This window comes from Tamandua tetradactyla, chromosome 16 (genome assembly GCF_023851605.1).
Source record: "Tamandua tetradactyla isolate mTamTet1 chromosome 16, mTamTet1.pri, whole genome shotgun sequence".
NCBI lineage: Eukaryota > Metazoa > Chordata > Mammalia > Pilosa > Myrmecophagidae > Tamandua > Tamandua tetradactyla.
In genome coordinates, this window is record NC_135342.1 from 4,956,350 (window position 1) to 4,981,192 (window position 24,843).

The 24,843-nt window shown below is 46.4% G+C and overlaps 1 protein-coding gene and 1 pseudogene across 4 annotated transcripts in view; both read right to left on the reverse strand.

The window, feature by feature from the left end:
* Window positions 1-4,110: 4,110 nt before the first annotated feature.
* LOC143658638 (leukocyte immunoglobulin-like receptor subfamily A member 6) overlaps window positions 4,111-24,843 on the reverse strand; it is a 28,158-nt gene continuing 7,425 nt past the window's right edge. Inside the window, exons 1-7 of one of the 4 annotated variants that reach the window (XM_077130782.1) lie at window positions 10,269-10,462; window positions 10,006-10,041; window positions 9,533-9,817; window positions 9,103-9,402; window positions 8,600-8,881; window positions 7,987-8,259; window positions 4,111-4,668 (exon numbers count right to left, since the gene is read on the reverse strand). In XM_077130782.1, the coding sequence (XP_076986897.1) occupies window positions 4,532-4,668; window positions 7,987-8,259; window positions 8,600-8,881; window positions 9,103-9,402; window positions 9,533-9,817; window positions 10,006-10,041; window positions 10,269-10,317 (1,362 nt within the window). In that variant the 5' untranslated portion in view covers window positions 10,318-10,462 and the 3' untranslated portion in view covers window positions 4,111-4,531. The other 3 variants (XM_077130781.1, XM_077130785.1, XM_077130783.1) reach the window with 3 other exon arrangements.
* Window positions 21,656-22,208, reverse strand: LOC143659944 (leukocyte-associated immunoglobulin-like receptor 2; annotated as a pseudogene).

The following is a 24,843-nucleotide window of genomic DNA, read 5'->3' on the forward strand; positions in this document are numbered from 1 at the left end:
CAACCTGCCTGGATAGATAATTTAAACAACCCAAACAGAGGGAGCCCAGATTGGAAATGAGGGCTTGTAATTCTGCATAGCTTAATGTAATGCCTGGATATATCCCAGAGTATGCTGAGCAGATAATTAAAATGTATTGGTGAAGTCCTTGAGGGATAGGAGAAGCAAAAAGATAGAACTATTAAACTTTACTACTGGGAAAACCCCTGATAATGTCTCAAACATTAGGGACACCCTAATCAATAGGCCAAACTCTTGATTGTGAGGCTTACTCTTGTGAAGCTTCTGTATGTAGTGGAGAAGCTTAGCTTACCTATAGGCATGCCTAAGAGTTACTTCTGGAAGACCTCTTTTGTTGCCCAGATGTGGCCTCTCTCTCTCTCAGCCCAACTCTGCAAGTGAAACCATTGCCCTCCCCCAACATGGGACCTGACATCCAGGGGTGAAAGTCTTCCTGGCAATGTGGGAGAGGACTCCCAGGGATGAGCCTGGCACTGCCACCATGGGATCAACAATGCCATCCTGACCAAAAGGGAAAAATAAGTATAACAAATAATGTATCAGTGGATGAGAGAGTTCAAACAGAGTCGAGAGGCTACTCTGGAGGCTACTCTCAAGTATGCTTCAGCTTGATATTGCTACTTATCATGGTTTGCCAAACCTCAACCAAAACCATTCCCGCCAACCCTAAAGAACACCTAGGGCTTTATCTGAGATTCTGCAGAAGTTCCATGCACTGTGATTACTTTCCAGAAACCTACAACCCCCAGATGGGTTTCTAGGTCAGATGAGTCCAGAGATGCATAGGGACCAGCCTCTCCAGAATATTGGCTAATTTCATCCCCCATCCCATATTATCGCCATCCCCTTCCAACATGAAAAAGTTAGAATGGGACTAACCCAAATACCTATTAATGTTGGGAAAAAGATCAGAGGAGAAAGTGGAGTAATAACAGAGAAGATAGGATTTAACAAATGAATATGCTTGCTGAATCATATTGATATTTCTTTTAGTGTCTTAGAACAGTTAGGAAGAAAAATGTAAAACTGTGGAATTGTAACCCATACCAAACTTCAAAACCTGTTCTACAACTAATTGTTGCAGTGTGCTTTGAAATGTGTTGCTTTTTTGTATATGTTATTTTTCACAGTAAAAAAAAGAAAGTTGGTGTATTATACTCACATGAGACAAAGTGACATTTTAGGAAAGACAGTTGGTAGAGATAAAGAGGGTTATTTAAAAATAATAAAAGTTTTTAATTTTGAAGGGCATTATCGAAAAAGAGAAAAGAAAATCCAAAGAACAGGAGAATGCAGTTGCAGACCATATATCTGATAAGTGTTTAATATCCAGAACATATAAAGAACTGTTATCATTGAACAACCAAAATATAAGAAACCCAGTTTTGAAAAGTGCAAAAGACTTGGATAGATATTTCTCAAAAGAAGATATACAAATGGCCAAAAAACACATGAAAAAATATGTTCATTCTGAATAGATGCAAATGTTTCAAGAAATGATCATGCCGATGAATATGCAACTATGTGATGATATTGTGAATTGCTGATTATATATGCAGAACGGAATGATTAAAAGTCAAGAATGTTTGCACTTGTTTGGTGTTTTTTGGTATTTTAAAAAAATTTTAAATTAATTAAAAAAATATATGTTCAATATCATTAGTTGTAAAGGAAATGCAAATCAAAACCACAAATATATACCACTTCAACACCCACTAGAATAGCAATTACTTAAAAATGGAAAGTTACAAGTATCAACAAAGATGCTGAGAAATTGGAACCCTTATATATTGTTTTGGGGATCGTAAGCTCCTGTAGCCACAGTTGAAAATATTTTCTTATTTCCTCAAATTGCCATATAACCTGGCAATTCCAATCCTAGGTATATGCCCAAAATAACTGAAAGCGGGAACTCAAATTTATACTTGTACATCAGTGTTCCTAGCATCATAGTTTATAATTGATTGATGTAGAAAAACTCAAATGTCCATCATCAGATGAATAGATAAGCAAAATATGATATATCTATATGTTCTAGTTTCTAGCTGCCAGAATGCACCACACCAGAGATGGATTGGCTTTCAATAAAAGGGGGTTTATTTAGTTAATGTATAGTTCTTCAGAGGAAAGGCAGCTAACTTTCAACTGAGGTTCTTTCTTACGTGGGAAGGCTCAGGGTGATCTCTGCTGGCCTTCTCTCCAGGCCTCTGGGTTCCAACAACTTTCCCCAGGGTGATTCCTTTCTGCATCTCCAAAGGCCTGGGCTGAGCTGCGAGTGCTGAGATGAGGTATGCTGAGCTGCTTTTGCTGTGCTACGTTGTGCTCTCCCATTTAAGCACCAGCCAATTAAGTCAAACTCATTCATTGGAGCAGGCACGCCTCCTAGCCGACTGCAGATGTGATCAGCAACAGATGAGGTTCACATGCCATTGGCTCATGGCCACAGCAACAGAACTAGGTGCCTTCACCTGGCCAAGTTGACACCTGAATTTAACTACCACACCATACTATGGAACATTATTCAGCCATAAAAAGGAATAGAGTTGTGATATATGCCATAATAGGGATGAATTTTGGAAGTTTTACATTGTGTAGAATAAGCCAGGCACAAAAGGACAAATATTGTATGAATCTACTTACACGAACTATCTAGAACAAGCAAATTCATAGGAACAGAAAGTAGATAGAAGTTATCAGGAGCTGTGGAAGGAGAGAATGGGAAATTGTTGCTCAACAGATAAAGAGGTTTGACGAGGTGGGTCATGATAAAGTCCTGGTAATGGATGGTGATGATGGTGCCACAACATTGTGAATGCACATAACACCACTGAAATGTACACTTAATAATGGCTAAAATGGGAAATTTTATGTGTTACCACAATAAAAAAATGATATTTCAATGACAAGAGCTCTCATAATCCTTAATCTCCACCTAAGTGATATAGATATTTTGTAAATTTTTTGTAATTCTAAGAACATGTGTTATCTTTCACAATAATATGATTCTTAGGTGTGGATGGTGAAATAACAACTTTGGGAGAAATCCTCATACGGGTGTGGGAGAGGGAGGAGGAGCAGGCATGAAAGAAGCAGAGGTTCCTGTCCCAGCAGCCAAGGACGGGGAGAGGTTGGGGAAGGGGCAGGGTCAGCAGGAGCAGACACTTCAGGAGGTCCCAGGATGAGGAACCACAGAGGCCACGGGAATTTCTCCATAGTCTTAGTCAACTCTGTACCTGCGGCACGAACTTGACCTTTCTCCCCCTGAATATCTTCATGGAATTAAATGATTAAACCAATGAATAAAAATATACTAAACAAAATACTTTTATGGACAAAGCTATATTGGAAATTTACATCGTGTGGGCACAAACCCTTTTTACTGAACCGCAGTGGAACTCCTGATGGATGCCCTTGTAGGGTCTCTCCAGGATCCTCGTCTGGATTATCAAGCCTTCTGCTCTGCATTACCCCTAACGCCCTGTTTCCCCACCACTCCAGCACACCGCAAGCTGAGTGGGACCGCATTAGATGTGGGCCATCCATCACTCTGCTGGGTCCAGAATATCTGCTCCATAAATAAGGCCAGCGAATTGTATTTTTCCTCCACACATCTTTTCAATAATGGGCTTTGCTACCCAGCACCAAACCACAGCCTGTTCACCCAGGGACTTGGTGATTACTGGGGCCTGTGAGCAAGATTTCGCCCATCGAAGGTGGGGACTCCCAACAATGACACTTAAGAAACTCGGTGTTACCCCGTCACTTTCCAGGTGACTGCCTCTAATGGAGATGAGAGAGATTCTGGAGGGAACATTTCAAAGGTGGCCTCCAAGGACTGTCCCCTAGTATTACAAGTGTGGCCCCCACTCCTGGAGCATCGGGGGATCTCTGGAGCAGGGGCAGGGCGGGAACTTCCACTTAATGCCTTTCTGTTTGTCCTAGACCTGAGCCAGGGGCTTTCCCTTCCCCAATTCGTATGGTGGCCAAGGACACCTTGCTCCTCTCAGTAGGAAACATGAGTGAATGAGGCTTTTGCCTGAGGTATGCATCCACTGGCCACCTGAGGCTCAAAGTTCAAGGTTTTTATTTAGGGTTGCACCTCGCAGACACAATGACGAGCCACAGGAAAGGGGAAGAAATCACTTTATGGTGCTCACCATAAGTCACAATGCTTGTACAAATGGTTGAGAGAAGCTGGTACCCCAGAATTCAAGCCCAGAGACATCAAACACTCGTACCCACTAGGAATGTACGGCATGTTCCAAAAGCCACATTCTGAGTGGTCAGTTGGTGCCTGCCCTGCAAGCAGGCCCTTCCAAGGAGTCCAAGCTCAGACCCGTGAAGAAACTCATCCCGGTACACCAGGCACCTGCCTTAGTTCTCACGCCCCCGAGCCCTGCAGCAGAGTCCACGCAGAACGTGCCCTGACTCTTCCTCCACAGCCTTAGGGGCTCATCTCAGCTTTAGGTCTGTGGATTCTCCAAGGATCTTCAATCTGAGAGCACTCAATTCAGATGCGCCTTGAATTCACCTCCTGGCAAATCTTTGGATCTTTTCTGCTCTGCCAAGCCTGAAATAGCAGCCTCCCAAGAAACAACAGAATCACGCCAGCAGTGGCCATCCGGATGAGATTCTCCACCGTGTAATCTGCGGACAGGACAGAGAGTGGCTGGGGGAAGAACTGACCATGCTCACATTGAGGACCCGGATGGGTGTTTATGTGCCCACCCTCTGAACAGGAAATTCCTCGTCTGCTGTGCTGGGCCTCCGAGCTGGAATTTCCAGTCAATCGTAACTCCAGGAATTGGGGTTGGTGGGCAACGGCTTCACAGGGTCAGGAGCTACTAAGATAAGGGCAGGGCAGGGCATGCATGGTTGGAGCCGTCTTAGCCACCAGGCTCACCAGCTACTTCCTGTTAGCGCTCCTGTCTTCTCATGAAAACATTGCTATGAGTCTCCTTGCTGACCCCAACTCCCTGGGCCCCATGTTCCACTCCAGTTTGTTCAAGTGCTTGCACTTCCATGTGGCCATAACCCTCCTGTCAGTTTTGGTGAGTCTAGGATTTTGGTTTTAGACCCATAGCTCAGGTGAGGGTGTATAAGTTTCCCCATGTGTGTGAATGCTCAACTAAGCTCTTTGCCACCAGATGAGTCTTTAAGCCAGAGAAACTCAAACTCTGCTCCTTGAGATGAGCATCTATATTATTTACTCAACTTGCAATACATGATCGAAGATGAATATGTGGGACTTCAGATTGTCTGAGAATACAGAACACAGAGGAGTTAAAGGTGGGCTCTGCTTTTCCTTTCCTCCACCTCAGCCAGTTCCCTCTCTTCTCTGAATCGGCACCATAAATCACTACCTCACTTCTATTTTATCCATCTACCTGCTTTGTCTTCACAGTAAATGATGGCATGTCCACACCTTTGCCAGGCTCTTTTTCTTGGATCAAGAACTATTACAATTAACAAACCGCACCTGCTCATTCAAATTGGGTGGCAGACAGGGAGGTGGGGTATAAAAAAAAATCACCTAAAAGATAAACAATAAAGGAAACCCGTATTTGGAGGGATACATTTTATAAACTGTGTTCTGTTAATAAAAGAAATTCCATGTTATACTTTGTGTAGGAATTACTTAACTCAGGTCTGAGGGAGATTCTTTTGCAGTCTGTATCACGTGAGGTGAGAAAGAGCTCCTCAGATGAGGTCTGAGAAACAAAATTAGATGGTTAAGGGCGACCTAACTGAAAAACTTTGATATTGGAAAACAAAGAAAGGATCCTAGGGTTACCCTAATTAATTGATAACAAGGATATAGAAAAAGTTGTATAAGATAATGAAGATATGTAACTGTATATGCAAAATTACCTGTGCAATATACCATTACACAAAAATCAATCAATCACTCAATAAAGTAAGGAATACCTACACACAGTACAGCCACTTCTGAAACTGTGTGGTAGACGGAGATACAGGTACATAGGCTATCTCTGAGCAGTCAGATTGTGAAGAGGGGGAAAAGGGTCATCAGTAGAGGATAAACTTATTCTTTCCATATGACCTCTGGCAAATGTTGAGTGATTTTACTTAGATCATTAGTCGCAATAAAACGATGAGTTGGCTTTGGCAGGCAGCGATTGCAGGGGGACACGCAGCAGCAGGAAATGCAGGTACTTGGCAGAAGTGATGCAGTGAGGGTGAAGGATGTTTGCATCAGGTGGGTGGGGAGGGATGTGAGGCCATGGCTGGCTTTGATGTGTGTTGGTTGTAGTGTCAACATGGCTTGGAGTTGGATTTGGGTTTAAAAATGAAGAATTCATCAATTGCTCCAACTTCTCTGATTTTATCTAGAGGGTGGGTCAACATGCCATCCTTCCCCAGTCTCAGGTGTGGAATGAGTTCCACTGAACTCCAGATCACGGAAGTGGAGTGGACAGGGCTGTGAGGAGGGAGGTGCCAAACCTGGGATGACTTTCCCCTAGACAAGAATTCTGACATATAAGCTCCCAAATTCCCTCCAAGGGGACTCAAGTTTGACAAAGAGAAACCTGATCTCCTGATATAAGGTGTCCCATACTATTCATATAAGTGTATTTATGCCAAAAATACAAAGCTCAGATGGTCTTGGATTACGAAAACCAATGGGAGTTGAGGTCTTGAGGAAGCTGTCTCTTTTCCCCAGAATACACTGAACTCATTCCTTAAATTGGCTTCAGCATGACCAACAGGCTCCCAGGATGCCTAAACCCTAATTACCTTTAACTTCTACTTCCTTTTTTCACACCCACAGAATTAGTTGGTATCTGAACCTGGGAGATATCATATCTTGAGGAGGAACGGAGGGAGCCTACTGTAGGTGGTAACAGAGCTGAGCTTCACACCCAAGCGCCTGACTTTAAAGTCCTTGCTTCTCCATAATATGACAGAGGCCCCTACAAAACAGAGAGGCTGGTGCTCACAGATATGGGGTAGGGGGCCCAGCAGGCATGGCCCTGCCCTTCCCTTATTTCCCACGTGGTGACCACAGTTATGACGCGACAGGACGTAGCCGGAGTGGCCCAGAGACGCAGGAAAGCTGCATTCAGATGCCTCTTTCCTAGTGGCCCCTCGGCACACAAGGTCAGAACTGACTGGGCCTTGGCACTCCCTGGTAAAGGTGGACCTTTCATACCTTGGCCAATCAGCACAGGCTTGTCTAGAACTCCAGGAATAGTCTCCATCCCGAGAGACGCCGAGCCAACTCAACGTCAGCTATGACACTCAGGGATCCTCCAAGCACCGTGACCCCCGAAATAAGAGGTGCACATGTTACCCTTTCTAATGTGGTGTGGGAACAGGACCATGGAGAGGGACGAGGGGCTTGCCTGCCCTTCTCTCCCAGCACATCTGGGCCTCCAGAAATCAGGACCAGAGACAGGGGTGCAGGATGGAGGGACTGAGCCCCTGGGCCTCGTCTCTCCCTCATGGCCTGACCCCTTGCCCTCCAGGCACGCTGGAGGCTCCACGGTCACCAGCATCTTGGGGCCCCTGAGACTTGAGAGCCCTCCATTGATCTCATCTTCTTCCCTAGCTCCCCTGCAAAGAATCCCTACTGTAAAGATTTTAAGAGAAGGACAGGCTGTGAGCACGGGCCAGACCTGAGGTGGGGGTGCAACATCCTCTAGGCTAGGGCAACTCTGACTGGACTCAGCCGTCCTACCTCCTCCAGGTGGGGGAAGGGGCTACTGACCGCAGATGCTGCCTGTAAGAGGAGCAGGAGGAGCAGGGGCCTGTGGCAGCCTCTCCTGACCCTTCAGACCAAGGCCAAGCTGTGCCCTCCAGTCAATTAGCCGTGTCTGTGCCCTCACATGAGTTTCATCAACAGAGCCCTCTGTGCCCCTCTCCCCTCCCAGCCCAGAGCTCTTCTGGGGACAGGCCCTGAACTGCCTGTAACAAGGGGAGGACGGGGTCTGGGCTCCTCACCTGAGACCAGGAGCTCCAGGGGCTCACTGGGCTCTGACAGCAGGTGGGGGGCCTTGCTGCGCGAGCCGTAGCACCTGTAGGTCCCCCTGTGGGACGAGGCCACAGGACTCATGGTGAAGTCCGCCTGGAAGGTCCCAGCCATGTTGGAGGCACGAAGGGACTGGGGTGGACCTACTGACCCCTCCTTGGACAGATGGAACATGTCAAACGGCGTCTCGGAGCGACACTGCAGGGTCACATTCTCTCCCGTGGAGACTGAGGGGCCCGGTTGGGCTGAGAGGGAGGGTTTCCTGTCCAGCCCTAGGAGAGCAGAGCACTGTGGTGTGGAGGGGGACGCCCCCTCCCCAGGCCCCTGGACCTGGAGCTGAGGAGCCCTTCCCTGTGCAGGGCCTCTCAGTGATGACCCCCTCTTTTAGCACCCCGGCGCCGTCTGTGCTACTCTATCGCTGTCTCTCGCTCCCTTGTCTCCCCCGTCTCCCTGCTCCAGCCCCAGCTCAGTCTCTGCTCCAGGACCCTGTCTCCCTTGACCCATCCCTACGGGGGGGGGGGGGGACCTCCAGGCCCATGTCCTGAGAAGACCACCTGGACATGGGGCCGCGCAGGGGCTCCTCACCTGTCACCAGGATGTCCAGGGGCTGACTGGGGTCCGACCACCCGGGGGAGAGCCTGTGTCCACCATAGCATCTGTACCGGCCCCCATGGGTGCTGTTCACCCTGCCCAGGGGGAACTGGGGGCTGAGCTGCCTGGCGAGGCCCTGGGGGGCTGTGAGCTCCTCATCCTTGGTCAGCGCGAATGTGTCAAAGCCGGCCTCCGAGTGACACTGTAGGCTCAGGGTGTCTCCAGAGAGCACCAGCGTTCCCGGTGGGCCCGAGAGTGAGGGTGCCCGGTATAGCCCTGGAGATGGGGGCACAGGCACCTCAGGGAACATGCTTCCCACACTGTCCACCGTGGCTGCAGTGGGCGCTCCCTCCAGTGCAGCTCCCGTGCTCTGCCCTCTGGGTCTGGACCAGGAGCCTCACGTCCACGACCGCCCATCCCCACCAGCTCTCCCTGGGCACCTGGCTTAGGTCATTCGTTGTGGGATCCCCAAAAGGGATGGGGTTGGACTCCCTCACCTGTGACCTCGATGGCCAGAGGGTCACTGGGCAGTGACCACACGTCAGGGTACGAGCTGGAAGAGCCGTAACACCTGTAGGTACCCCCGTGGGGGGCAGTCACGGGGTCCATAGGGAAGAGGGCCTGGTACGCCCCAGCAGAGAACTGTGACTTCACAGCACTGGCCGGGGAGGCTCCTCCCTCCTTCAGCAGATGGAAAGTGCCCGTGAGGTACTGAGAGCCACAGGAGAGGGTCACGCTCCCTCCTGAAGCCACCACAGGGCTTGGCTGGGCTGAGAGGGAGGGTTTGCTGTAGGCTCCTGAGGGAGAGGAAGGCAGCTGTGTTAAAGGGGGGCTCCCATCACCCCAGTAGGTCCCTGATGGCCAGGCTCCCCTCCTTTCTGCGTGAGGAGGGAATCATGGAGGAGGGGGCTGGCTCTTCCCTCTTACCTGTCACCACCAGGTGCAGGGGGTCACTGGGCTCTGACCAGCCCCCCGAGCTGTGATAGACACACCGGAACCGCCCTGCAGTGTGTGCGCTCATGGATTCGATGGAGAATCCAACCTTGTCCCTGGAGTCCAGTGGGGTCTGCGTATCCCAGGGTTTGGAGAACCCCTCCTTACTTAGATGGTAGCTGTCAGCCTGCTGGGTCCCCTGACACCAGAGGGTCACGGGGCTCCCCAAGGGGATCATGGAGCCTGAGTCAGCCCAGAGAGAGGGTTTGGGGAGGGTCCCTGCAAAGGAGTCAGGCCTGGAGTGTCGAGGGGTTCCCCTGCCCTCAGTTTGCCCAGCTGTCACTCAAAGGCCCCTCCCAGACTGGTCACCCTCAGCCCAAATCTGCTAAGCCCCCACCCCAGTTGCCTACAGGGGTTCATTGTGTTGAGCCAGGAGATGGGGGCTGGGAGGTCTGGGGAGGACTCACCCGCCTGGACATGCTCCCACCGGCCGCTGCACATCCCTGGAAGAGAGTCCCCGTGAGGGGCTCGTCCCTCCACCCACACAAGGAAGCTCCTTCCACGGTCTGGGCCCCTGAGTGATGGGTCAGACCTGGGGACGAGCACATTCTCTCCATCCCCCAAAGGCTCAGCCTCTCCCTGGGCTTCCTAAGTCCCTGGGGTCTCCAGTAGGACCATGACATTAATGTGGGGAGGGCACCTCTTCCCTCCCCATGTCTCCCCTGCTTACTGAGACAGAGAAGGGCAGTGAGGGTCGCAGTCACCCTGCTGCCTCCCATGGGCCCCAGCGATGCAAATGAATTATAAAGTCCACGGAGACCGGCCGGGTGGACAGCCGCACTGAGAGGGACGTGTCCTAGGCTCTGCGTTAAATGGCAGATGGTTTCCTCATCGCGTCTTCACAGGAAGGGGCATAGTTCCTCCCCAGGGTATGTCTCTGCTTCCCCGGAAGTTGTGTTCAGTGACACAGCAGGTTCGCGAGACCTCCCTGCCAGGTCTGAGTCCAGTCCTGCCTGCCGTGCGCAGAGGCTGAGCTAGAGCACGTCCCTTCCCTCCCGCCCCCCTTCCATCAGCCAGACGATAGACAAACGCTGGCTGAGCGTCAACCATGGGCACCCCTGGCGCCCATCCTGGAAGATGCGTTTTGAAGAGACAGATTCCTTCCTGGGTTCCTGGACTCCGCTTCATAGAAGACAGGCATGGAAAGTACATAAGCGATGGAGAACTCAGCCACATGCACGCCAAGTGGTAGGACAATAGAAGCAGAGGTTCACGGAGACCCCATATCAGGGAGATACCATGCAGCTGGGCCATGGGGACAGGAGAGACCAACACGGGAGTGGGGTGGGCAGGAGTGTAGGAGGGGAGGGCGTCCTGCACCAGGAAGGCTCCAAGCCGGTCAAGGAACTGCACGTAATTGCGTGGCAACGGGGCCCTGATCACACGGCATCTTTGGATTTTATCTTTACGGCTCCAGGAAGATGTTAAGCAAGGGAAACGATAAAGAGATTTTGGTTTTGAGACAGCCACTCTGCAGAGATGGAGGCCAGGAGAAATCTATTCACAGCGGACACTAGTAAAACCCCAGCATTCATCTAACTCCTAGCTTTTGTGCACATCAGCAGCCTAAGTGTTTACACAGGTGCCTCTCGTTCCCTCTACACAATTCTGTGCAAAAGCCCTTGCAGGTGAGTGGAAGGAAGCAGGAAGGTTTACTGGTCTTTATCTTAGTCTCTAAGGTTGCAAAGCAGGGTTGCTGTGTTCACATTGACCAAAGCAGCTGCACAAACTTGTTTAATAATTCAGGGCGCATGTGAGTCTGGGCAGGTGAGAGGCATAATCAACTGCGATGAGCTTGGCTGGGGAAGGGGGAGTTGGTTTGCTGGGGCTGCATGGTTTAGCTCAGACCCAGCTGTCAGGCAGAGATACATGAGTCTTACTTTGAGGAACATGGAGACCTGTGGAAGGATTTTGAATGGCGTGAGCTCAGCCAGCGTCAGATCACTCTTGGGCCAATGAGAAGGTTGAGGTGCAGTAGGGTTGAGGGCTGTGGGGGACCAGGAAGCCGGGTGGTTATGGCACAGACAGGAGGGAGGAGCCTTCAGTGGACTTGGGGTGTGCGATGGGGCAGGAGATGCAGAGCAGAAGGGTCAGGGGGCAGTACGGTGTGGGTTTGCTGGTGGTACACAAGTCAGAAGAGAGTGAGGGATTGAGGATGATCCCTCTCTGCCAACTGAATGTTAGCACCAATGAGGCCATCACAGGGACACTGACCCCAGGGGGAGAAGGAGGCATGGGGAGATGGGTAACTCAGAGGCAAGCACAGCCGTGCCTCCTGGACTGGGTGTGCAGTTCTGCTTCTCTCACACAGTTCCCCTCGCTGACTTCCTAGTTTCTCTAAGGAGCAGTTTTGTTCCCGCCATCACTCCCTGTCAAACCTCTGAGTCATCTCTGCTTCCACACCTCCTCTTCCTTCCTGACCGCAACCCTTCAACTGACATGAATTCTGGTCCACACTTTGGGAAAGAACACTGGCGGGAGGTAGACAAAGGTTTAAATTTAATAAACGGCTGCTACCTTCACTATCAACCTCGAGCAGACAACACCCCCTCCTGCATTTTCATCACTGCAGGAAACTGATAATGATCCCCCCTCCCAGGTTTGTGAGGAACCCGCAGAGCCTGAGCCGCGGAATGGACTCCACCGGTTTAGTTCCAACTCGCAGGTCCATGTAGGGGTGAAAAGAGCACTTAGAGAAGGAAGGGCTAATCGGAAGCCATTCGCTGCCCTCTTAGCCACCCTGGTGAGTCAGAAGCAGCACTATGTTCTGGGGAAGAGCGAGGGTCACAGACTTCGAGGACGCGAGTCTGCCGGTCTTCATCAGAATTCCGTTTGCATCCAAATGGTTATTTCAGAGGGAAGGTGGGAGGCTCACCGTGGGTTAGTGCCTGAGCACTGTGGGATTTCGAACTTCCCTGAGCTCACATAAAAATCCACTGGGTCTTGGTGCAACTTCATTTTTTATTTAACTTTTTTATTGTGGTAAAATATATGTAACGTAAAAATCATTTTAAGCATCTTGTGGCATTAAGTGCATGGACAATATTGTGTAACTTTTATCACCCTTTATTTCCAGAACACAATCATCACCCCAAACAGAAACTCATGCCCATTGAGAAATAACTTTCCGTGCCTCCCCCACCACCGGTAACCACCAGTCTGTTTTCTGTTCCTGCGAATTTGCTTATTCAAAGAATTTCATATGAGAGAAATCCTACAATATCTGTCCTTTTGTGTCTGGCTTAATTCACTCATCACAATGTTTTCAAGTTTCATTTTTGTTGTCTCATGTATCAGAACAGAAAGCTTTCCAGTATTTCACCACTGAATACTATGTCTGTTCTGAGCTTTAAATCTTAGTCATGCTGAGAATGTCCCCTTCCTTTCTTAATTTTCTCTTGGTTTTTGCCCTTTTTGTGGCTGAATAATATTCCTTTTAAAGTTACCATATTGTGTTTATCCATTCATCCGTTGATGGGCCCTTGGTTGCTTCCAGCTTTTGACTACTGTGAGTAGTGCTGCCATGCACATGGTATAAAAGTGTTTGATCACTGCTTTCAATTCTTTGGGGTATATACCTCGAAGTAGGATTTCCAAGTCACTTGGTAATTGTTGTTCAAGTTTTCTGAGGCGTTGTCAAACTGTCGTCTCCAGTGCCTGCACCCTTTTACATCCCACCAATAGTGCATGAGGGTTCCTGTTTCTCTGCAGCCTCAACAATGCTTGTAGTCTTTTGTTTTGGGATTTTTTTTTTCTCGCATGGGTAGGCACCGGGAATTGAAACCAGGTCTCCAGCATGGCAGGCGAGAACTCTGCCTGCTGAACCAGCATGGCCTGTCCTCTGTTTTTTTTTTTTTTTTTAATAGCTATTCACATGCGTATGAAGTGGTATCGCATTGTATTTTTCATTTGTTTCGTAATGTCTAATAATGCTGAGCACCTTTTCTTATGCTTATCAACAATTGGATATCTTCTTTCAAAAATTCTTTCACGTATTTTCCTCGTTTTTAATTGGGTTTTTTGTCTTCTTACTGCTGAGTTGTAGGCATTCTTTATATATTCTTGATACTATGTATTATCTGATAATATGTTTTCCCAATTATTTTGTGCTGTTTTGTGGGTAGTCCTTTCACTTTTTCAATAATATCCTTTGATGATAAAAGCTTTTACTTTTGTTACTTGCACTTTTGGTGTAAAATCTAAGAAAATATTGCCTAATACACGATCCTGAAGATATTTCCCTGGTTTCTTGTAAGAGTTTTGTAGTTTTAGCTCTTAAAATTTAAATCTTTGATCCATTTTGGATTAGTTTGTCTGTATGGTGAAATTGCAGAATTCGTGTATTAATACTAGTAGTTTTCTTGCCAGTTCTTTTGGGATTTTCTAAATTTAGGATAATCTTATCTATGGATACAGATACCTTTATTTTTTCCTTTCCAGTTTGAATACTCTCTTTCCTTTCTCTGGCCTGATTGGTCTGGATAAAACTTTCAGTACAATGTTTGATAACAATGGTGAGAGAAGGCATTCTTGTCTTGTGTCTGATCTTAGGGGAAAGCTTTCAGTCTTTCATCACTGACTACTACGTCTGTTCTGAGATTTAAATCTTAGTCAAGTTGAGAAAGTTCCCTTCTTTTTCTAATTTTCTGTAGGTTTTTATCATGAAAGGACGTTGGATTTTGCAAAATGTCTTTTGGCTTCAAATGAGATGATCATGTATTTTTTCCTTGATTCTGTTAACATGCTATAGTACTTGATTGATTTTCTCATGTCAAACCATCCTTGTATTCCTTGGATAAATCTTACTTGGTTGTGGTGTATAATCTTTTAAATACAATGTTGGATTCCATTTGGTTGCATTTTTTAAAGGATTCTACATTCCTTGGGATTGCTAGGCTTATTTGTTGAGAATTAGAGCAATCAGTTTGTGACTTCCCCATACTTCTGCTCCCAAATAGGGAATGAAAATAGAACAGAAGGTGAAAAAACTGAAGTACTGTCTCTTTAAGACTCTCTGCACTCTTGCTTGAGGGGGGCTGAAACAGTGACTGCCCTCCATGCAGCCCTGCCCGACACAATCTCAAGTGGCTGATCAAAAGCTGTTATCAGTGATCAGACCACACATCCCACGACTTTGAAGGGCAAGGCCCTTCTCACCCACTCTGGCCCCAGCAAGCGGCATCAGAACCCTGGCTGCAGTTCTCCACTGGTGCCTGCCACGTGGTTGGGGGTGGGGGTGGACAGACACTATAGGGAAGGTGAAATTCACCAATATCTACCACCACTTACCATCTTTTCCTCCGGCTCTTCCCTGGATGGTGCGAATGCCCTACTGGACCCCAGAGTTCCAAAATTGTTGATTCAGGCAGTGCCTGTTAGTTCAATAGTTGTTTTTTGGACGAAATGATTCCTGGAGCTTTCGACTCTTCCAGTTTCCATAATCCTTCATTTGCCAACTTCTTTAGGTACAACGAATTTATAGGGAACTGCGTCTGTTTAAGCAGGATATATATACATTTTTCTCATTGTTTGGATTATATATTTTAAAAATTTTATTAATAAAACCAGTCAACATACAACGTGAATATTTTTAATGTATGAACATTCCATACTTGGTGTGCAATCAATGGCTCATCATATCATCACAGTTGTATATTCATCACCATGATCATTTCTCAGAACATTTACATCACTCCAGAAAAATAAATAAAAAGAAAAAAAACTTCATACATACCATAGCCCTTACCCCTCCCTCTCATTGACCACTAGTACTTCCCTTTACCCAGTTTATTTTAACACTTGTTCCCCCTATTATTTATTTGTTTTGAGTCCATATTTTTGACTCATCTGTCCATGCCATAGATAAAAGGGGCATCAGAACAAGGTTTTCAAAATCACAAACATCGTGAAAGCCATATCATTACACAATCATCTTCAAGAAACAAGGCTACTGGAACACAGCTTTACAGTTTCAGGCACTTCCCTCCAGCCTCTCTTATACACTATAAACTAAAAAGGGGTTATCTATGCAATGCATAAGAAAAACATCCAAGATAACCTCTCGACTCTGTTTGGAACCTCTCAGCCACTGACACTTTATTTTGTCAAATTTCTCTCTTCCCCCTTTCAGTCAAGAAGGTTTTCTCAGTCCCTTGATGCTGAGTCCCAGCTCACCCTAGGATTTGTGTCCCGTGGTGCCAGGGAGGTTTACACCTCTGGGAGTCATGTCCCATGTAGAGAGGGGGAGGGCAATGAGTTTGCTTGCCCTGTTGACTGAGAGATAGGCCGCATATGAGCAACAAAAGAGATTCCTGGGGCCTAATTTTTTTTTTTTTTTTTGCATGGGCAGGCACCAGAAATGAACCGGGGTCTCCAGCATGGCAGGTGAGAATTCTGCCTGCTGAGCTATCGTGGTCCTCTTAGGCCTAATTTCAAATAGGCTTAGCCTATCTTTTCTGGGGATAAGTTTCATATGAACAAACCCCACGATTAAGGGTTCAGCCTATTGATTTTGTTGTCCCCACTGCTTGTGAGAATATCAGCCCTTCTCCAAATGGGAAAGTCGAATTTTCCCTCTTTCTCACCATTCCAAGGGGACTTTGTAAATGCTTTTCATTCACTGTTCAAAGAACTCTGGGATTTATCAGGGCATCCCTCTGGACAAACCTACAAAACCTCATCCCCTACTCAAGGTTCCATATACTTATGGTGTTCAGTTAATCTGTCCACATAAGTTATATTAGGAAATGCACTAGTCAAAATATAAATTTTGTACCAAATAAACAGTTTTTGCTTTAGTCTCACACATAAGTTAAAGTTTTAGAATATGAATTATCATCTGTTTTCAACACCCTGTAATACTGACATTCCATTGTTCTTCCTCAAGCAAAAACATTTTTAATTTCTACATTTAGTCACTATTATTGATTATACCATCTCAGTCTTTGTCGTCTATCTTTCTTTCTGATTTCATTTGTGCCCCCAGCCCTCCTCCTTCTATCATTCTCACATTCAGCTTTATTCAGTGTACTAACACTATTGTATTACAGTTACGTAGTATTATGCTATCCATTTCTGAATTTTTACAATCAGTCCTGTTGCACAATCTGTATCCCTTCAGCTCATATTACCCAATATCTACCCTATTTCTATCTCTTAATGGTCTCTATTCTTAACTGAAGTTCTCCAAGTTCATTCATTAATGTTAGTTCATATCAGTGAGACCATACAGTATTTGTCCTTTTGTTTCTGGCTATCTCACTCAGGACAATGTTCTCAAGATTCGTCCATGTTGTTACATACTTCATAACTTTATTCTGTCTTACAGCTGCATAATATCCCATCGCATGTATATTCCACAGCTTGTTTAGCCACTTGTCTGTTGATGGACATTTGGGCTGTTTCCATCTCTTGGCATTTGTAAATAATGCTACTATAAACATTGGTGTGCAAATGTCCGTTTGTGTTCTTGCCCTCATGTCCTCTGAGTAGATACTGAGCAATGTTATTGCCGGATCATATGGCAAATCTATAATTAGCTTCCTGAGGAACCACCAAACTGCCTTCCACAGTGGTTGTACCATTTGACATTCCCACCAACAGTGGATAAGTGTGCCTCTTTCTCCACATCTTCTCCAGCACCTGTCATTTTCTGTTTTATTGATAATGGCTATTCTGGTGGGTGTGAGATGATATCTCATTGCGGTTTTGATCTGCAACTCCCTAAAAGCCAGGGAAGTTAAGCATCTTTTCATGAGCCTTTTTACCATTTGTTTTTCCTCTTTGAGAAGTGTCTGCTCATGTCTTTTGCCCATTTTGTAATTGGGTTGTTTGTCTTTCCATTGTTGAGTTGAACAATCTCTTTATATATTCTGGATACTAGACCCTCATCAGATATATTATTTCCAAATATTGTCTCCCATTGTGTAGTTTGTCTTTTTACTTTCTTGACAAAGTTCTTTGATGCACAGAAGGGTTTACTTCTGAGGAGTTCCCGTTTATCTATTTCTTTCTTCAATGCTCATGCTTTGGGTGTAAGATCTACGAAGCCACCTCTTATTATAAGAATTATAAGATATTTCCCTATATTTTCTTCTAAAAGTTTTATGGTCTTAAATCTAATGTTCAGGTCTTTGATCCATTTTGAGTCATTTTTTATAGGGTTGAGATATGGATCCTCTTTCATTCTTTTGCATGTGGATATCGAGTTCTCTAGGCACCATTTATTGAAGAGACTGTTCTGTCCCAGGTGAGTTGGCTTAACTGCCTTATAAAAGATCAACTGTCCATAGATGAGAGAGCTTATATCTGAACACTGATTTCGATTCCATTGGTCAGTATATCTATCTTTATGCCAGTACCAGGCTGTTTTGACCATGGTAGCTTCGTAACACGCCTTAAAGTCAGGTAGTATGAGACCTCCAACTTCATTTTCTTTCTCAGGATATTTTTAGCTATTTGGGGCACCCTGCCCTTTCAGATAAATTTGTTCATTGGTTTTTCTATTGCTGAAAAGTAAGTTTTTGGGATTTTAACTGGTATTGCATTGAATCTATCGATCAATTTAGGTAGAATTGACATCTTAAGTATATTTAGTTTTCCAATTCGTGACCACAGTATGCCCTTCCATTTATTTAGGTCTTCTGTGATTTCTTTTAGCAATTTCTTGTAGTTTTCCTTATATATGCTTTTTGTATCCTTAGTTAAATTCATTCCTAAATATTTTATTCTTTTGGTTGCAATTGTAAATGGAATTCGTTTCTTGATTTTCCCCTCTGATTGTTTATTACTAGCGTATAGAAACACTACAGATTTTTGAGTGTTGACCTTGTAACCTGACAACTTGCTGCACTCATTTATTAGCTCTAGTAGTTTTGCTGTGGATTTTTTGGGGTTTTCGACATACAGTATCATTTTTTCCCATTGAGGATGATGTTAGCTGTGGGTTTTTCATATATTCCCTTTGTCATGTTGAGGAAGTTCCCTTCTATTTCTATCCTTTGAAGTGTTTTCAACAAGAAAGGATGTTGAATTTTGTCAAATGCCTTTTCTGCAGCAATCAAGATGATCATGTGGTTTTTCTGCTTTGATTTGTTGATATGGTGTATTATAGTAATTGATTTTCTTATGTTGAACCATCCTTGCACACCTGGGATGAATCCTACTTAGTGTGTATAGTTATTTTAATGTGCTGCTGGATTCAATTTGCAAGAATTTTGTTGAGGAATTTTGCATCTATATTCATTAGAGAGATTACTTGCAATTTTCTTTTCTTGTAGTATCTTTGTCTGGCTTTGGTATGAGGGTGATGTTGGCTTCATAGAATGAGTTAGGTAGCCTTCTCTCTTCTTCAATTTTTTTTGAAGAGTTTGAGCAAGATTGGTACTAATTCTTTCTTGAATATTTGGTAGAATTCACATGTGAAGCCATCTGGTCCTGGACTTTTCTTTTTGGGGAGCATCTTAATGACTAATTCAATTTCTTTACTTGTGATTGGTTTGTTGAGATTGTCCATTTCTTCTTGAGGCAATGTGGGTTGTTCATGTCTTTCTAACAAATTGTCCGTTCCGCTTACATTATCTAGTGAGACCATTCAGTATTTGTCCTTTTCTTTATGGCTAATTTCACTCAGTATAATGTCCTCAAGGTCCACGCATGTTGTTGTATGCTTCATAACTTTATTCTGTCTAGTTTATTAGCACAATTTTTTCATAGTATCCTCACATTACCTCTTTTATTTCTGCGGAGTCAGTGGTTATGTCTCCTATTCCATTTGTAATTTTATTTATTTGCATGCTCTCTCTCTTCTTTTTGTCAACCTCGTTAAGGGTCCATCAAAATCAAAATCTTATTGATTTTCTCAGAGAACCAACTTCTGGTTTTGTGTTCTCAATTGTTTTCATGTTCTCAATTTCATTTATTTTGGCTCTAACCTTCATTATTTCTTTCCTTTTGCTTACTTTGGGGTTAGTTTGCTGTTCTTTCTCTAGTTCTTCCAAGTGGACAGTTAATTCTTCAATTTTTGTTCTTTCTTCTCTTTGATATAGGCATTTAGGGCAATAAATTTCCCTTTTAGCACTGCCTTTGCTCCATCCCATAAATTTGATATGTTGTGTTTTAATTTTTATTTGCCTCTAGATATTTACTGATTTCTCTTGTAATTTCTTCCTTGACCCAATGGTTGTTTACGAGTGTGTTGTTGAGCCTCCATATATTTGTAAACTTTCTGGCCCTTTGCGTATTATTGCTTTCCAACTTCATCCCTTTGTGATTTGAGAAAGTGTTTTGTATGATTTCAATCTTTTCAAATTTTTTGAGACTTACTTTGTGACCCAGCATGTAGTCTATCCTTGAGAATGATCCACAAGCACTCGAGAAAACGGTGTATCCTGCTGTTGTGGGAGGTGATGTTCTATAAATGGCTATTAAGTCTAGTTCATTTGTTCTATTTTTAAAATTCTCTCTTTCTTTATTGATCCTCTGTCTTGATGTTCTGTCCATTGTTGAGAGAGGGGAATTGAAGTCTCCAACTATTATGGTAGATGTGCCGATTTCTCTTTTCAGTGTTTGCCTCATGTATTTTGGAGCACTATGGCTTGGTGCATAAATATTTATGATTGTTATGTCTTCTTGTTGAATTGTTCCTTTATTAATATATAGTGTCCTTCTTTGTCTCTTTTAATTGTTTTACATTTGAAGTCTAATTTGTTGGATATTGTATAGCTACTTCTGCTTTTTCCTGATTGTTGTTTTCATGAAATATCTTTTCTCAACCTTTCATTTTCAACCTATGTTTATCCTTGGGTCTAAAATGTATCTCCTGTAGACAGTATATAGATGGGTCCCGTTTTTTAATCCATTCTGTCAGTCTGTATCTTTTGATTGGGGAGTTTAAACCATTAACATTTAGTGTTATTATTGTAAAGCAGTATTTCCTTCCACCATTTTGCCTTTTGGATTTTATATGTCATATCTAATTTTTCTTCTTTTTACCTTTACCCAAAGTCTTCATTTCTACACTTTCTCCACACCTCTCTCTCCTGTCTTTTCCTATCTGTTTCTAGTGCTCTTTAGTATTTCTTGCAGAGCTGGTCTCTTGGTCACAAATTCTCTCAGTGATTTTTTGTCTGAAAATGTTTTAATTTCCCCCTAATTTTTGAAGGACAATTTTGCTGGATATAGAATTCTTGGTTGGCAGTTTTTCTCTTTTAGTAACTTAAATATGTCATCCCACTGTGTTCTCACCTCCATGGTTTCTGCTGAGAAATCTACAAATAGTCTTATTGGGCTTCCCTTGTATGTGTTCGATTGCTTTTCTCTTGCTGCTTTCAAAATTCTCTCTTTCTCCTTGACATCTGACATTCTGATTAGTAAGTGTCTTGGAGCACATCTATTTGGATCTATTCTCATTGGGGTACACTGCACTTCATGGATCTGTAATTTTAAGTCTTTCATAAGAGTTGGGAAAATTTCAGTGATAATTTCCTCCATTAGTTTTTCTCCTTTTCCCTTCCCTTCTCCTTCGGGGACACCTACAACACATATATTCGTGTACTTCATGTTGTCATTCAGTTCCCTGAGTCCCTGCCCCTGGTGGGGACCTCCACAGTGGACCAGGATTCCAGGAGCTCCTGGGGGCTGAGCACCCTCAGGACATGATGTCTCACCCCAGTGGTTACCCTCAAAGTACTGACCCATTCTGGTTGGGGGTAGGGGTCATCCCTGGACAATGTGAACATGTCCAGTGGGAAGGGATCCACACCAGGGGTGTGTGTTGCTTGCACCCAGATTCTGCCTCAGTTTAGCACAGTCCTTGTAGGTTTTCTGACCCTTACCCAACCCCTGGATCAGAGGATCCCAGGGGCTTGGACCACCTCTCCACCCACAGCAGTGTCAGATCTGTACCATCCTAACGCTGGAGCTGAGTGTCCAGGCCACCCGTGGTGTCCAGAGGGGACCCAGGACCTGAAGGCAGAGGGGCTGTGTGCACTGAGGGAGGGGCAGGAGGGTTAGGGAGGGGGCAGGGGGAAGGTGGGGGCTGGGGGCTGGGGACAGGACCTAGGGATCTGGAGACCAATCTGAAGGCAGCACCTGAGATGTGTGGGGGCCCTGGGTGGTGTCCTCATCTCTCACTGTCAGCTTCAGGTAGTCACTGTGCTGGGAGCAGCTGGACCATTTATAATAGATGCAGTTATAACGTCCTGTGGTGTCCTCACTCGCTGCGGCCGTGGGGAATCTGACCTCTGTGTCCTGGTGCTGAGGCTTCTTTTCACCCACTACCTTCTGTGAAGACCCTTCTTCCTTCTCCAGGTGGAATATTTCCACCCCAGGAAGCCCTCAGCATACGAAGTTCACATGGGCTCAATGGCAGGTCACTGGGCCCAGCTTGGCCGAGATGTATAGTTTGGGAAGGTGACCTGGGAGGGAATTAGAGCAGGGACCTCAGCATCCACCCTTGAAGAAATCACCCTTCCCTTTCCCCAGTTGTGAGGCATAAGCATGAGGAAGTGTGGCAAAGACCACTGGGTGCCACCCACAATCCACTCCCCTTTTCTTACTTTTCTCAGAGTAACAATTTAGACCTAGAAACTTAAAAGTTACATATGGTCATATTTGGAGGGAATGATACGTAACTACAATTGTTTTGTGGGACTTATGGAGGGAAGCTTAATGGGTGTTGACTAGTTCTGGAGGGACCTTTTCACCTTTTGCCTATTCTATTATCTGCATTTTCTCTTCCTTCCAACCTGCAAATAGATGTGGTGGCTGGAGCAACAGCAGCCATCTTTGACCAAGAGGTGACCTTAAGCATGGTGGCCATGAACCAAGATTATGGAGCAGATTATAAAGCATCAGCATCCCTGGTGACATCCTGGAGCTGCCACACACTCTCCGGCCACACTCCCCAGAGACAGCCTTTCTGTGCAAGAGAAATGAACTAACAACATGCTCTCTGCTCTGCAGCTGATGTGAATCCTAACTGATACAAAGGGGTGTTCCCTTTGCTGAACATGCAGCGTCTGCAAACACCTGGTCGTGGAGCTTTCTATACCTCCTCATTGCCACCCTCTTGTCATCCCATTTTAGAGAAAAGGAAAGGCAGGCAGTAAAAGGATGGTCTTGCTCAAGATCCCACAGGGAGTAAGAAGCAGTTCCCGAGTGCATCTGCCTACAAAGCCAGTCCCGTCCTTCTCACCAGCTGCCTCCACGGAGGCAGAGGAGCGGGACAGGCTGGCGGTGGACACTGCAAAGGCTGGAGGCCCCCAGCTCACTAATGGCGCTTTAAGGACAAGGGAGTAGGGGACGGGGCCATGGCACGGCAGGCAGGTGGGGCGGTGGTGGGAGGGACATGGGGTGAGGACAAAGCCTGGATGGCTGACAGACCTGTGACAGGTGCTCTCATGTGTACAGAGAACAGGTAATAAGGCAGACACGTCTCGTCTGGGAAGCTTGGTGGAGACCTCACCTCGGGAAGAGATACTGGGGCTGAGCTGAAGTCGACTGGACATCCCCAGATCTAGCTAGACAGAAGGGCTACGGGCATTCGGGGTGGAGGAACTGGTGCCAGATGGTCCTGACTTGAGTGAGAGCATGGAGTGTTGGAGAAACAGAAAGAAAGCCAACGCACCTGGAGGAGAGAGAGGTGCCCAAAGAGCCTGGACAAACAGGGTCAGACAAATGCTTTGAAAGGGGATCTGATTTGACGTGAAATACACGAAGGAAGGGTTTTAAGCTGGAGAGTGGGATCATTGCACCGTGTGTCTTAAATCCTCCTGTAGGTGGAGAACGGACTGGGCAGAGACAGGTGAGACTTGGAGACCCATCGGTATCACCTGTGGAAAGCAAAGCCCTCTGCTCAGGTGAGAGATGGCCGAGCTTCAGCTTGGGGACGAGGGAGATGTGGGCAGGTGTGAGGACATCGGGGGTAAGGTCAGCAGATGCTGCGGTAGATTAAATACGGTGGAGATAATGGGGAGTCCAGGTCGAATGCTTGGCCCTGCTCCTGGAACCCTTCACACTACTGAAGAGAGAAAGGAGGGGCAGGAGGAGAAGATGTGGGGCGAGACTCAAAGGTCTGGCTGTGGAGGGGAGGATCTGAGGGGCACCAGCGCCTGGGCAGGCATTTGGGGACGCCCAGGAGGCTGGCGGGACAGTCCCATCTGAATTTGGGTGGGTGTTTCTAGGTCTACTAAGATGCTCCAGGAGCCTTAGTTATCCCATCCAGAGCTGCCCCCGGGGTGGAGGGGGAGATGGAACTCTGCAGGACGGACTCACCTGTGTGTGCTGGGGTCCCCTGTCCCAGGCTGAGCACCGGAGGGGAAGCTCAGTGAGGACAGAGGCACTGCCCGATCCCCTACACCAGGGTCAGCGGTTGTTTCGTGCAGGGTGGGTGGGGGAAGAGTCAAGCGCCCATCATGTCCAGCATCCTTGGTCAGCATTGCCTCCAAAAAGAGTCACCTCCTTCCTCCGGCCAGGTGTAGGGCGCGTCCCCAGGCGCCTTCCAAATTGCCGGCCCTCCAACCTCTCTGGTGCTGCCCGCCCGGCCCCGGGCCCCCTTCCGGGACACACTGGCGCCCGATGCGGCCCCGAGGTGCAGGGAGCCCAAGCTGATGCCTGCCGTCCACCACAGGATACTGGGAGCGGTCACCCGGCCGGACACCAGGAATAGCCGTCCGTGGGCACAGTGAAGGGAGGGCGGGCCAGGTCCCGGGCAGGGCGGGTCAGCCGCTCCCCGGGAGCGCTGTTGGCTCCCTGGTTCTGCAGAGTTCCGTCTCCCCCTCCACCCTGGAGGCAGCTCTGAATGGGGTGATTATGGCTCCTGGAGCATCTTAGGAGACCTAGAAACACCCACCCAAATTCAGAAAGGACTGTTCTGCCAGCCTCCTGGGCATCCCCAAATGCCTGCCCAGGCGCTGGTGCCCCTCAGATCCTCCCCTCCACAGGGTCCAGCCACGCTGCGCTCATCTTTCTCTCCGCCTCTGCAGTCGGGGAGGGGCGGCCTGAGGGAGGCGGGGCCTCAGGAGCCCGGTAGGAAGTGCAGATTGGCAAGCTCCCTAGCTGTCTAGATTTTTTAAAATATACTTTTTCCATATTATTATTGCAATTATTTTTATTTTATTTGTATACATTTTATTTTACTTTTTAATTTTCTCTTCCTTCTGTGGGTGCCAGTCTGAGTTCACAGCCATTATACCTTGGGGTATCTTCTTCTGAATTGGGGCCTACTTTTGCTGCTGAGGTGTGTC